Source organism: Sus scrofa, chromosome 4, assembly GCF_054392235.1.
Source record: "Sus scrofa isolate SSC_HxYL_T2T_F1_AM1 chromosome 4, Sscrofa_HxYL_maternal_Yorkshire_Landrace_v2.0, whole genome shotgun sequence".
NCBI classification, from domain to species: Eukaryota; Metazoa; Chordata; class Mammalia; order Artiodactyla; family Suidae; genus Sus; species Sus scrofa.
This window is the reverse complement of record NC_139386.1, coordinates 35,420,858-35,435,644: the sequence shown is the minus strand read 5'-3', so window position 1 is coordinate 35,435,644 and position 14,787 is coordinate 35,420,858. Positions and strand designations below refer to the sequence as shown.

The window sequence follows — 14,787 nt, the reverse complement described above, 5'->3', positions numbered from 1 at the left end:
CACCGCAGTGTTTGAGAACCACTGCTCTAGAGCTAGTGGTTTGAGTCTTGCCTTGACCTTACAATTTTGTAACTTAAGACAACTTTTTGGATTTTCTCAGTTTCCTCATCTAAAAATAGCACATGTTAATACCTACCTGATAGAGTTATTAGAAGCATTAGGATGTAAAAAATAATGAAAATAGAAGGTGCTTTCTAAAAACATAGCTATTTTTATTGTTCAGGTTCCTTTTCACGCTCTGAATAAATGGAAAGAGGAGTTCTCATCATGGCTCAGCTGTTAATGAACCTGACTAGCATCTATGAGGACATGGGTTCGATCCCTGACCTTGCTTAGTGGGTTAAGGGTCCGGCATTGCTATAAGCTGTGGTGTAGGTCACAGATGTGGCTGGAATCCTGTGTTGCTGTGTTTGTGGTATAGGCCAGTGGCTACAGCTCCCATTCAACCCCTAGTCTGGGAAACTCCATATGTTTCGGGGTCGGGGGCGGGGTGGGGGCAAAAAGACAAAAAAAGAAATGGAAGAAAGGAAGATGAAAAAGAACAGCAAGAACATGTCAGACAACAAGAACACTCTGTAGAGTTGAGGTCTTAACCAGGGATTCATGAATGGCTGTTTTAGGGAAAAAGGAAGGGCTTTACACTTAATCAACAGGATATTAAACCTAAGAAGTCATCACCCGTGTTCATTAGCACAAAATGAAGTTTTTCTAGAATCCTGCCCTATTTTCTGAAAGGAACAATTTCCTGGAGAACTAAGCACTTTTCTTTGATGAGGTTCTCAGGGATGCTATGGAAACCATGAGATGTAAGGTATGGTGGGCTATTAGGTGATTTTAAATATAAGGCAATTTCCCCAGTTTCCCACGGAGAAGAATGAAGATATAAATTAAAGCTTTTGGGCAGATTTGAATAGGTAGACATTTATGAATACAGCCAAAAGTTCAATGATCTCTTGATATTTACTTTGTTAATTGCTTTAACATACCTTTAAAGCATAACATATGTATTTTAGAAATAATGGTCTAAAATATGACATTTATGAAAGTTTTATTCAAACTCTTCACAATTCATGACATCAGTATTTCAAAACTAAAATTACTTTTTATCTCGTGCTGTTTAGTCAAGGCAATTCTTCTCTACCATCTTCAAAGTTGAGATACAACACTTTTAAATCTGTGTATGTGGGACTGTCTTCAGAAATTCTATCCTAAGCCACAAGTATTGATTCTTACATTAGAAATAGTTACATAAGTGACTGCCACCATGTTGCCTCTCATATCAAAACTGTTTTTAATTAATCCTTTTATTTCAAGATAATTGTTGATTTATATGCCATTATAAGAAGCCCACCCCCTTTTTCAATGGCTATGTTTTTATTTTTACTGTAGAGATTGCAGTTAAAAAAATCCACCCCGTAATACTCAAATCTGCATCAAATATACAAGAGATTTTAAAAATATACATAAGGAAATGAAAATAAATCCTGTTTCCCATCTCTCAGAGTAGCAGCTTTTCATCAGCTTCTTCTATTAGTACCAGTTATGCTCGTCAAGGGCTTTCTGCTCACTTCTTAGTCTCTTGTCCTGAGCTGCTGAAAAGCTTGGCAAATACTGGGAAGGAAACACAGCAGGGTCTGGCTCACTTCTCTGTGCTTATCGACTTGATGGACATTTTCCCATCAGTCCTGAATCCCTCAGCGGCCCTAAACACTAATTTCTGTGTCTCTTGTCATCGCGAGATCGCCAAATATGCAAACCTCTTGGTACGTGCCTCCGCTGGATCTACCACCCTCCACTTCCCGTTGAGAAGGGGCATCACTTCCAGATCAAAGTGCTCACGGACTCTCAGCTCACCTCTCTGCAGTTTACTCCTCTGAGATCCCAGCCTCTCCACTCTGGCTGACTCAACCGTAGGCGCCAGTACCCTCAGTAAGATGACAACATAGGTGTATGTACTGTCACGTTGTTGTTCTTTGCTGGAACATTGCTTGGTTTGCCACGAGCTACGACAGACATCTGAGAAACTTCAGTTCCTCTTAAAACCATCCTCCTGTATTTCCTCTTCAGAGGAGCCTTCTGGGGCTTACTGACCTAGTTACTTGCTACTTTCAGTTGTGAGCTCTTAACCACAGATATCCTTACTAAATATATGTGGGGTTTGTTTGTTGATTTTTTTTTTTTTTTTTTTTTTTTTGCCAGTTTGTGTCAGATGAAGGCTGTTGTTACCCGCAAACTTAGCGTTGGTGAAGGTCATTTTGGGATGATAGGTTCTATCCCAAAGAGGGACTTATTGTTGGGAATAAACTCATTTGGATTCTCCTCTGTAATGTGAGAGATGATGTGAGGACTTAAGAGGACCTCCTCTTTTCTGAGGCTGATGAGGGGGAGGGATGTTAATTTATTTAGGAAACACGTGGTCATTAGGCTACATAGGCCACAAGCAGAGTTGTGAACTAAACCCATGGTGTGTCCACGTTGCCTGCAACTCTGTGCTTTATTTTGGCGCCTCCCTTTCTAGGCACCGAAGCTGAGAGCAGCTCAGCCAGCAAGTAGGGTTCCTCATGACTTTTCCCACGTGTGGCCAGAGCCACAGGCTTCAGACCCAAACTCCTACCTAGACTTTTTCTGATGAAACTTAGCTGTCCTTTGTTTATACCTTAGGGACTTGCTTTCCCCTAGGTTGACCCCGCAAGGCTGCTGGACGTGGAGGCCCTCCACGTGTTAATCACACATTGTGCCCACAGTATGGGGACTGATGTCAGAGAAAGCAATTTTCTTCCTTCTCGTCCTTTTGTGGTACAATCCAGTGCAATTGGACAGGGCATCAGGGGACCTGAAATCTGTGTTCTTTCCATCTATCAATTGGGGCAGTCATTTCTGTCCTTCTTTTCTTACTTGGCTTTGAAAAGAAATGAAACAGTCGAATTGAGACCACACAAGCTTATTGACTCCTCCTGGGTTTATAGATTTGAAAGTGTGAAAAAGCATTTCTGATCTCCCAAGAGAAATGTGGTTTATCCAAGATGTTATTTTAATGGCAAAGGTTGTCGTGGCTCAGAATGGGGTGCTGTCAAAAGTCAGCAGAACTGGAAAAATATAAATAAACCCTTCCTTGCCTAGAAAAAGAAAATCACTAGTTTAGCAACCCTGACACAGCATGAGCAAGTGTCTCGTGATATGTCAGGCTATTTACCCATTATTAACCTACTGGTCACTGACAGCTGTGTGAATGGATTTTTAATCTTCTGCTCCTGGGGTCATGGTCAGTCCAGTTCCAAGACATTATTCCAGAATAATATGACCAGCTTTTATGATTTTTTTTAAAAAGTGAGGGGAATATAGTACTAAAACTAAGTTTTAGTACTCTTAAAACTTATTATATATTTAGCTGGAACTTGAATTTTTCCTCTAGTTATTTCCTTAGTTTGACTTACTGTGGAATAAAATAAAATGCCAACTCTTAATATCACTTTTCATACCCTCCCTTGTTCATCATCATCTCAGATTTAATGAATACTTATTTTTTAATCCTTTTTAGGGTTGTTCCTGTGGCATATGGAGGTTCCCAGGCTAGGGGTCAAATTGGAGCTACAGCTGCTGGCCTATTCCACAGCCACAGCAGTGCCAGATCCGAGCCACATCAGCTCACCACAATGCCAGATCCTTAACCCACTGAGTGAGGCCAGGGATCAAACCTTCAACCTCACGGTTCCTAGTCAGATTTGTTTCCACTGCGCCATGGCGGGAACTCCAGATTTATTGAATACTTTATCATGATGTTGTCCCTCAGAGCTGGGTTTGCTCAACAGCCTGTTTCACTTTTTAGCTGCATTGCTCTGCATATGACATATAACACCCTAAGCCTTAGTTTAGTCATCACTGAAATAGGGATGTGGTTGATCCTTGCCCTGCTGGCTCTCAGAGTGTTCAGAAGAGCCATTATTGACTGAGGAGATGAAAAGTGTTTGTAAAACATGGTCTTATTAAAGAATGATAAACATGATTTTGGACCAGCTAGAGTATAAGATTGTAAATTAAAAGTCTGGTTGGGAGTTCCCATCGTGGCTCAGTGGTTAACGAATCTGACTAGGAACCATGAGGTTGAGGGTTTGATCCCTGGTCTTGCTCAGTGGGTTAAGGATCCGGCATTGCCGTGAGCTGTGGTGTAGGTTGCAGATGCGGCTCAGATCCTGCATTGCTGTGGCTCTGGTGTAGGCTGGCGGCTATGGCTCTGATTTGACACCTAGCCTAGGAACCTCCATATGTCACGGGAGCAGCCCTAGAAAGGGCAAAAAAATTAAAAAAAAAAATCTGGTTGGTTTAAGAATTTAAACTATTAGAATTAATAGAAATGCTTTTTGGACTGTCCACAGTTTCATAGCATGTGCTTTTTCTACCACTGGACCACATCATTAGCTCGACTTGAGAATTGGTAAAAAGCTTCTTGATGCCAATGATGCCAATAGGGATTTGGCTTTAAAGCAGGGTTTTGTAGCATCTTGGAAGCTTGGGATTGATATGCAAGTCTCCATGGAGGAAACTTTCTAACTTTAGCCCTTAAATTGGGCCAGAGTGGCAGTTTCAACTATTTGCTATTTGGTAGTAGATGGAAACCTTTTAAACTGTCTGCCTTATGTGCTCTTCTGCAATTATTTGTCTTCCTCAAATCTCTGCAACATTTTTTTTATTGAAGTGTAGTTGATTTACAATGTTGTAATAATACCTGCCGTGCAACAAAGTGACCAATCACACATATATACATTCCATTATTATTATTTATTACTGTCTTTTTAGGGCTGTGCCTACAGCATATGAAAGTTCCCAGGCTAAGGGTCAAATCAGAGCTGCAGTTACCAGCCTGCATCACAGCCACGGCAACGTGGGATCTGAGCTGCATCTATGACCTACACCACAGCTCATGGCAGCTCTGGATCCTTAACCCAGTGAGCAAGGTCAGGGATCAAACCTGAGCCCTCATGGATATTAGCTGAGTTCATTACCACTGAGCCATGATGGGAACTCCCATTCCTTTTCTTATATTTTCATCTATCATGGTCTATCCCAAGAAATTGGATATAGTTTCCTGTGCTATAGAGTAGGACCTCATCACTTATCCATTCTATCCATGTAATAGATTGCACCTACTAACCCCAAGCTCCCAGTCCATCCCACTCCCCACCTCCCAGCAACTGCAAGTCTGTTCTCTATGTCTGTGAGTCAGTTTCTGTTTTGTAGATGGGTTCATTTGTGCCACATTTTAGATCCCACGTATAAGTGATAACATGTGGTATTTGTCTTTCTCCTTCTAACTTCACTTAGTATGAGTCTCTAGTTCCATCCATGTTGTTGCAAATGGCATTATTTTGTTCTTTTTTATGGCCAAGTAGTATTCCATTGTGTATATAGACTACATCTTCTTAATCCATTCATCCATCAATAGACATTTAGGTTTTTTACGTGTCTTTGCAATTGTGAATAGTGCTGCTATGAACATACAGGTGCATATATTTTTTTTTGAATTAAAGTTTTGTCCAGATATATGCCCAGGTGTGGGATTGCTGGATCATATTTAGCTTTCTGAGGAACCTCTATACTGCTTTCCATAGTAGGTGTACCAATTTACATTCCCACCAACAGTGTAGGAGGGTTCCCTTTTCTCTACTCCCTCTACAGCTTTTGTTATTTGTAGGCTTATTGATGATAGTTATTCTGACTGGTATGAGGTGGTACCTCATTGTAGTTTTGATTTGCGTTTCTCTAATAATTAGGGATGTTGAACATTTTTACATCTTCCTGCTGGCCATTTGTATGTGTTCTTTGGAGAAATGCCTGTTTAGGTCTTCTGCCCATCTTTTGAATGGGTTGTTTGTTTTCTTGTTGTTGAGTTGTATGACTTGTTTGTGTATTGTGGAGATTAAGCGCTTGTCATTCGCAAATATTTCCCCCATTCCATTGTCTGCCTTGTTTATGGTTTCCTTTGCTGTGCAAAAGCTTGTGAATTTTGATTAGGTCCCATTGGTTTATTTTTGTTTTTATTTCTATTGCCTTGGGGGACTGACCTAAGAAAACATTTGTAAGGTTGATGTTGGAGGATGTTTTTCCTGTTCTCTTCTAGGAGTTTGATGGTGTCTTGTCTTATGTTTAAGTCTTTAAGCCACTTTGAGTTTATTTTTGTGCATGGCGTGAGGGTGTGTTCTAGTTTCATTGATTTACATGCAGCTGTCCAGTTTTCCCAACACCACTTGCTGAAGAAACTGTCTTTTCCCCATTCTATATTCTTGCCTCCTTTGTTGAAGTTTAATTGACCACAGGTGTCTGGGTTTATTTCTCGGTTCTCTATTCTGTTCCATTGATCTGTATGTCTGTTTTTGTACCCATACCACACTGTTAATTATTGTAACTTTGTAATTTTGTCTGAAGTCTGGGAGAATTATGCCTCCTCCTTGGTTTTTTTCCTTCAGGATTGCTGGGTCTTTAATGGTTCCATTAAAATTTTTTTTAATAATGATTTTTATTTTTTCCATTATAGCTGGTTTACAGTATTCTGTCAATTTTCTACTGTACAGCAAGGTGACCCAGTCACACATACATATATACATTCTTTTTCTCACATTATCGTGTTCGTTATAAGTGACTAGATACAGTTCCCAGTGTTATACAGCAGGATCTCATTGCTTATCAATAGTTTGCATCTATTAACCCCAAATTCCCAGTCCATTCCACTCCCTCCCCCTCCCCCTTGGCAACCACAAGTGTGTTCTCCATGTCCATGATTTTCTTTTCTGTGGAGTTTCATTTGTGCCATATATTAGATTCCAGATATAAGTGATATCATATGGTATTTGTCTTTCTCTTTCTGACTTACTTCACTTGGTGTGAGAATCTCTATTTCCATCCATGTTGCTGCAAATGGCATTATTTCGTTCTTTTTTATGGCTGAGTAGTATTGCATTGTGTATATATACCACATGTTCTTAATCCAATCATCTGTCAATGGACATTTAGGTTGTTTCCATGTCTTGGCAATTGTGAATAGTGCTTGGTTCCATATAAATTTTTGGATTATTTGTTCTAGTTCTGTGAAAAATGTTGTGGGTAGTTTGATACAGACTGCATTGAATCTATAGGTTGCTTTGGGTAGTATGGCCATTTTAACAATATTAATTCTTCCAATCTAAGAACATGGGGTATCTTTTCAGTTCTTTGAAACTTCTTTAAGTTTCTTTATTAATGTTTTATATTTCTCAACTTAGTCCTTTACTTCCTTGGTCAGATTTATACCTAGGTTTTTTTTTGAGGGGGTTATTTTAAAAGGTATTTTTAAATATTTTTTCTAACATTTCATTGTTAGTATACACAAATGCAACCAATTTCTGAATGTTAGTCTTGTATCCTGCTACTTGGCTGATTTTTTTTATCAGTTCTAGCAGTTTTTGTGTGGAGTCCTTAGGGTTTTATATATATAGTATCATGTCATCTGTTATAGTGACAATTTTACCTCTTCTCTTCCAATTTGGATACCCTTCCTCCGTTCCTCCCTTCCTTCCTCCCTTCCATCTTTCCTTTGTTTATTTGTCTGATTGCTGTGGGTAGGACTTCCGATACTGTGTTGAGTAAAAGTGGGGAAAGTGGGCATCTTGTTCCAGATTTTAGCAGGAAGACTCAGCTTTTCTCTGTTGAGTATTATATTGGCAATGGGTTTGCATAAATGGCTTATTACATTGAGATATATTCCTTCCATATACACTTTGGGAGGAGCTTTTGTCCTAAATGGATGTTAAATTTTGTTAAATGCTTTTTATGTATCTATTGAGATGATCATTTTTTTTTTTTACTTTTGTTAATGTGGTGTGTTACATTGATTGATTTGAATCTGTTGAACCATCCTTGTGAACTTAGGATTAATCCTACTTAGTTGTGTATGATCTTTTTATGTTTTGGTTTGCTAAATTTTTGTTGAGAATTTTGGCATCTATATTCCTCAAAGATATTGGCCTACAGTTTTCTTTTTTGGTAGTATCTTTGGTTTTGGTATTATGGTAGTGGTGGCTTCAGAGATTGTCTTTGGGAGTGTTCCTTCTTCTTCAATCTTTTGGACGAGTTTAAGAAGGATCAGTACAAGTTCTTTGTATGTTTGATAGAATTGTCTTGTGAAGCCATCTGGTCCTGGACTTTAGTTTATAGGGAGTTTTTTTTTTAAATTACACATTCAGTTTTATTTCTAGTGATTGGTCTGTTCAAATGATCTGTTTCTTCTTTATTCAGTTTTGGTGGGCTGTATGTTTTTAGAAAGTTTTCCATTTCTTCTAGGTTGTCAAATTTGTGGGCGTGTAACTATAGTATTCTCTTTCTCTCTCTCTCTTTTTTATTCTGTAGTATCAGTCAAGATTTCTCCCTTGCATTTCTTTTTTTGGGGTCAGGTGATTCTCTCTTCTTGGTGAGTCTGGCTAGAGGTTTGTCCATTTTGGTTACTCTTTCAAAGAACACTCTTGATTTTATTGATGTTTTCTATTGTTTTTAAATCTATTTTATTGATTTCGTCTCTAATCTTTTCTTCCTTCACTGACTTTAGGTTTTGTTTATTCTTCTTTTCCTGATTCTTTTTAGGTGGTAGGTTAGATTGTTGATTTGAGATTTTTCTTGTTTTTTTTGAGGAAGGCCTCTATTACTATGAATTTCCCTCTAAGAACTGCTTTATGGGAGGGGTCATCCCATAGGTTTTATATGGTTGTCTTTTCATTGCCATTTGTCTCAAGGTATTTTTAATTTCTTTTTTTATTTCTTCAATGATCCATTGGTGTTTTAGTAGCATGTCGTTTAGTCTCCATGTAGTCAGTTTTTTCTCATTTCTCTTCCTGTGGTTGACTTCTAATTGCATGCTATTTTGGTCAGAGAAGATGCTTGAAATAATTTCTATACTCTTAAATTTGTTGCAGTTAATGTTAGTTTTGTGCTCCAGTATGTGGTGAATCTTAGAGAATGTTTCCTGTGCACTTGAAAAGAATGCGTATTCTGTTTTGTTTTGTTTTGTTTTTGGATATAATGTCCTGAAAATATTAATTAAGTTTGACTGATCTATTGTGTCATTTAGGATCTCTGTTGTCTTATTGATTTTCTGTCTAGAAGATCTGTCTATTGATGGGAATGGGGTGTTAAAATCTCCTACCGTTACTGTCTTCCCACCAGTTTCTCCTTTTATATCTGTTAGTATTTGTTTCATGTATTTGGGTGCTCCAATATTAGGGGCATATATACTGATAAGTATAATATCCTCTTGAATTGATCCTTTTATCATGAAATAGTGTCCTTCTTTATCTTTTCTCATAAGTCTATTTTGTCTGATATGAGTATCATGACTCCCACTTTCTTGTCATTTCCATTCACATGAAATATCTTTTCCATCTCCTCATTTTCAATTTATATGTGTTCCTTACCCTAAGGTGGGTCTCTTGTAGTCAGTATATTGTAGGCTCTTATTTTTTTAATTTAGTCTTTTGCTTTATATCTTTTAATTGGAACATTCAGTCCATTGACATTTAAGGTAATTATGATAAATATGTATTTATTTCCATTTTTTAACCTCATTTTCCAATTGATTCTGTGTTTCTCCTTTGTCCCTTTTTCTTTTTTTGGTTGGACGATTTCCATTTATTTTATGTTTGTGTCCTCTTCTTTTTGGTTTTTGTGAATGTATTGTTTGGTTTTGATTTGTGGTTGTCCTGTTTATCAAGTATGTTTACCCTTTACTCTAGCTGCTTGTTTTAGGCTGATAGTCGTATAGGCTCAAACACATTCTTTAAAAAAGTCTATATTTTCTTATTCTCCTTCTCTACATTTTTATGATGATTTTGATGTCTTCTTTTACATCTTCACGTTTATCCTTTTACTGTTCCTTGCATTTATCATTGCTTTCACAAATAGGTTTTTTTTTTTCCTTCCTTTTTGATCTGTATACTGGCTTATTTAAGTGATTACTTTCCAATTGTGATTTACCCCATCCTACATCTTCTTACTTCTTTCCTATTTAGAGGAGACCTTTCAATATTTCTTTGAGGATAGGTTAAGTATTTCTGTATTCTTTTAGTTTTTTGTTTGAGAAATTCTTTACTTCTCCTTCTATTTTAAATGATAATCTCACTGGGTAGAGTATTCCAGGTTGCAAGTTTTTCCCTTTTAGAACTTTGAATATATCTTGCCACTCTCTTCTGGCCTGTAGTGTTTCTATAGAGAAATCAGCTGATAGTCTTATGGGGGGGGGTTCTGTTATAATTATCTTTTTGTTTTTCTCTTGTTGTGTTTAGAATCCCCTTGTTTAACTTTTGCCATTTTTATTGTAATATGTCTTCATGTAGGTTTGTTTAGATTCAACTTGTGCTTGAATCTGTGCTTCCTGTATCTTGGTATCTGTTTCCTTTAGATTTGGAAAGGTTTTGCCATAATTTCTTCAAATATGTTTTCAATCCTCTTTTCTTTTCCATCTGGAATCCCTATTGTGCATAGATTGGCACACTCTATATTATCCCATAGATCTTTTATATTGCTTTCATTTTTTTTCCCCATTTGGCTTTCTGCCTGCTATTCTTTTTTTTTTTTTTTTTTTTTTTTTTGGTCTTTTTGCCTTTTCTTGGGCCACTCCCGTGGCATATGGAAGTTCCCAGGCTAGGGGTTGAATTGGAGCTATAGCCACCAGCCTACACCAGAGCCACAGCAACGCGGGATCCGAGCCGCATCTGCGACCTACACCACAGCTCACGGCAACGCCGGATCCTTAACCCACTGAGCAAGGCCAGGGATTGAACCTGCAACCTCATGGTTCCTAGTCAGATTCGTTAACCACTGAGCCACGGTGGGAACTCCCTTTGCCTGCTATTCTGACAGCAGACAGAAAGCCAAATGTCTGGGTGATTATTTTATCTTTAAAGTCACTTATTCAAATATTCTTCTGCATTATTCATTCTGCCATTCAATGCCTTTAACTCAGCTTTTGTCTCTGCAAATTAATTTTCTAATTTTTCTTGGCTCCTCCTTATGGTTTCTAGCTCATTTTTAAAGTAATCTGCATTAATGTTGATAGCTGTTCTTAATTCCTTCAGTATTTTCATTATAGACCACAGAGAACTGCTTCATTGTTTGCTTCTTCAGGGGAATTTTCTTATTTTTTAAACTGGGAATGGTTCCTGTGCTTCCTTGTTTTGCTTATCTTTCTCTTACTCTATGAGTTTAGGGAAAACAGTTGTCTACGTAATCTAGGAGGGCAAATTATATGAGGAGCATCTCTGAGTAGCTTGTGAGGGCTTAATAGTTTTTTGGCATGAGGGCTGCTTTTGATTTGGATGCTTGTTGTCCTTTTCCCAGTGTGTACTGTGTATTAACCTCTTAATAGTAGTGTGCAGGTGCATGGCCTGCTTGTGTTTCCAGGGAGGTGGGGGCAAGGGATGATGCCTGCATATGACACCTGGTTGCTAGGCCCTTGGCAGTGTCAGGGTCCCACAGGGCAGTGGGAGCAGCAGGCTGCTTCTGGTTGCAGGGCCCTTGGCAGTGACAGTGGCCTTCAGGGAGTTGAGAACAGTGCCCAGAGCCCTTGGCAGTAGCAATAGTGGGGCATATACATTCCCTGGGATGTTGGGGCAGCAGGCAGCACTTGGTTGCAGCACCCTCCACAGTGACAACCCCTGAGCTGATTGGGACTGCAATTGGTGCCTGATCAAAGGACCCTCAATGGTAGTGGGCCATGCCCACCTCTGGAGTCCAAGATGGTTGCGGCAGCTTGCAGCCACCACTGTAGGCCGCACAAGAGGTGTCCTGTTGCCTGAGAGCCCACACATGCCCAGTGAAAGAAGTTTCCGTGGTAGTCCCACCCCTCCTCCTCTCACCCTCCCCAGCAGTGGTGCCTTGCTTCTCTGGTGGGCCCAGGCCTCCTCCTGCACCCTTTGGCGGTCTGCTCTCTAGCCTCTTCAGGCTGTTTCCACACAGGCAACCTTAGTTCTCTCCCTGGTCTGAGCTCCATAGCACGAGTCTCCGTGCCCAGCCCTGCTCGAGTGTCTCAGCGGTGCATGGGGTGGTGGTACTGATGGTCCATGCAGCTCTCCCTCTGCTTTGTCTTCCTCACCTCAGACCAGCTGCTGTGCTTTTCTCCAAGGCTTTGAGGCTCCCCCTGCATCTCAGCTGATCTCCCTGTTAGTTCCATGACCTCCCAGGGTATAGATTTCTTTCCTCTTTCTCAGCTTCCTCTCAGGAATGCTGGTCCCATCCTGATTCCTTTTTTTCTCTTCTCTCTCTCTCTCTTTTTCCTTTTGTTCTACCCAGTTATGTGGAGGGTTTCTTGCCCTTTTTGGAAGTCTGAGGTTTTCTGTCAACATTCAGTAGGTGCTCTGTGAGAATCGTTCTACATGTAGTTTTTTTTTTTTTTTTTTTTTTTTTTGAAGTGTTTGTGGGAGAAGGTGAGCGCCACATCCTGCTCCTACACCACCTTGATCCTGCCTCTCTCAACTTTAATTATCACAATCATCTCTAACACTTCGGTAGTATCTACAGTGTTTCAAGCAACTTTGTCATTGCTTTACATATGTTGCATTCATTTAATTCTCTCAACAACCTCCTTTTAAAGACAAGGAGGTTGGGACTCTGGGCAGCTAAAGAAATTGTGCATGTTCCCATAGCTAGTGGACTGAAAAGCAGGGGTTTAAACCAAGGTAGTCTGGACCCAGAGATCATGTTTTAACCAATTCTGCTGAACTGCCTACGTGCCATTGCTTCATGCGCCTGCTTTCAGGAATCCCAATAGAGTAAAAATTTCTAAAAACCTACACCTACTTTCGAGGGCTCTAAGGACAGTAAGACTCCACACAGGAACATTTCTCAGTGTTTTAGTTGATATGGGTTGCTATAACAAAATAGCATCCACTAGGTGGCTTAACTATCAGAAATGAATTCTCACAGTTCTGGAAGCTGGAAGTTTGGATCAGGGTGCCAGTGTGCTTGGTGTCTGGTGAGGATCCTCTTCTGGCCCGGCAGAAAGAGAGAGGGCATCCGCTTCTTATAAAGACATTCCATCATGCGGGCTCCACCCTCATGGCCCAATTACCTCTCAAAATGCTCACCTCCAAATTCCATCCTCCTGTGGGTTAGGGTTTCAGCATATGAGTTTGAGGGGACACACATGCAGTCCATAATACTCAGCATCAGTGACTTTTCTCCCTTTTTTCTTTTTCTTTCTTTCTTTCTTTCTTTTTTTTGTCCTTCAGGGCTGTACTTGCAGTATTGGAAGTTCCCAAGCTAGGGGTTGAATCAGAGCTACAGCTGCTGGCCTACACCACAGCCACAGCTGTGGCTTGGCGGGATCCAAGCCATGTCTTCAACCTACACTGCAGCTCATGGCAACGCTGGATCCTTAACCCACTGAGCAAGGCTAGGGACGGAACCTGCATCCTCATGAATACTAGGCGGATTCATTTCCGCTGAGCCTCAGTGACTTCTCTTCAATGACAGTCTATTCTCCCATTTTCCTTCCTTGAACCTTCTTTCCTTCCCTAGAGTGCCTAGAAAGGACAGGCTCTTCGGGAGGAAATTCAGAGCCACCAGAACTGGCCGGTTGGGGACATGTGGGCCCTTGGGAAGGGGAACTGAAACCTCCTGGGGGGAAAGAAGGGCTGGGCAGCCAAGGTATGGGTCTCTAGGTAACTTCTGCCCATGGTTGTCTCATCTGCTCCAACCTGATGGAGCCATGGAACAGCAGGAACTGAGGGCAGCCTTACCACTGAGAACCAGTGAGGCAGGCCCGTGCCATTTCCGAAGGTTACACTGTGCCCGCTGGGCTGGGAGAGCATGCAGGCCACCCAGGCCCTAGCTCGATGGGCAGGACTGTGTCACTTGGAAACCACGCAGGCACCGGGCTCATGTCCACATCCCCAGCCCTGATCTGAGCAGGAAGGGGGTTAGAGGCAGAGTAGAATGGGTAAAACCCGGAGGCCTTACCTTGGTGGATCCATACTCAGCAATAGAGTGTGTCTTAGGGCCCTCTGTTAAAGATGTATGTGTTCTGCCTTAGGGGTGGCTTGGGACACAAGGAGGGGAAGCCAGGAGGTTGGTGAGCAGATCACGTTGTGACTAGGGATGATATAAACAAAGGAAAAAGGTGGGGACTGGCACGTCCCTGCTCCTTTGTGTTATCGCCCTGCGTGCTTTCCTTAATTAACACTTTCTGCTTATCTTTTCTAGCAGCAGTGTCCTTGTGAAACGGATGTTCAGGCCCATGGAAGAGGAGTTTGGTCCAGCACCTTCCAAGCAGATGAAAGAAGAAGGGATGAAGCGAGGTACCCCTCCTGCTGGGGCGTGGCTGTGGGCCCCACGCTCCCTTTACTGATGATGGGGGTGTGTGAAGAGCCCACAGCCCAGCCCAGCCCCTGGGTTTCCATGCTGCCCCGGAGATGTTTTTATGGACACAGGAAGTCCACAGTCTCCTCCTTTGCCTTAAACCTTTTCTTTTTCTTTTTCTTTTTTTTTTGCCATTTCTTGGGCCGCTCCTGCGGCATATGGAGGTTCCCAGGCAAGGGGTCGAATCGGAGCTGTAGCCACCAGCCTATGCCACAGCCACAGCAACGCAGGATCTGAGCCGGGTCTTCGACCTACACCACAGCTCACGGCAACACCGGATCCTTAACCCACTGAGCAAGGCCAGGGATCAAACCCGCAACCTCATGGTTCCTAGTCGGATTCGTTAACCACTGAGCCACGACGGGAACTCCAACCTTTTCTTTTTAAACACCCTAAGCAAATGTTTATTCTTTC

General features: G+C 41.0%; 1 protein-coding gene across 5 annotated transcripts in view; it reads left to right on the top strand.

The window, feature by feature from the left end:
- Positions 1-14,787, top strand: part of GRHL2 (grainyhead like transcription factor 2) — a 193,408-nt gene that overhangs the window by 152,669 nt on the left and 25,952 nt on the right. For 3 of the 5 annotated variants that reach the window (XM_085021961.1, XM_085021960.1, XM_013996569.3), the window contains one exon: positions 14,221-14,312. In XM_085021961.1, coding sequence (XP_084878087.1) covers positions 14,221-14,312 — 92 coding nt within the window. Of the gene's footprint in view, positions 1-14,217; positions 14,313-14,787 lie in introns of all 5 variants that reach the window. The other 2 variants (XM_021090600.2, XM_085021959.1) reach the window with 1 other exon arrangement.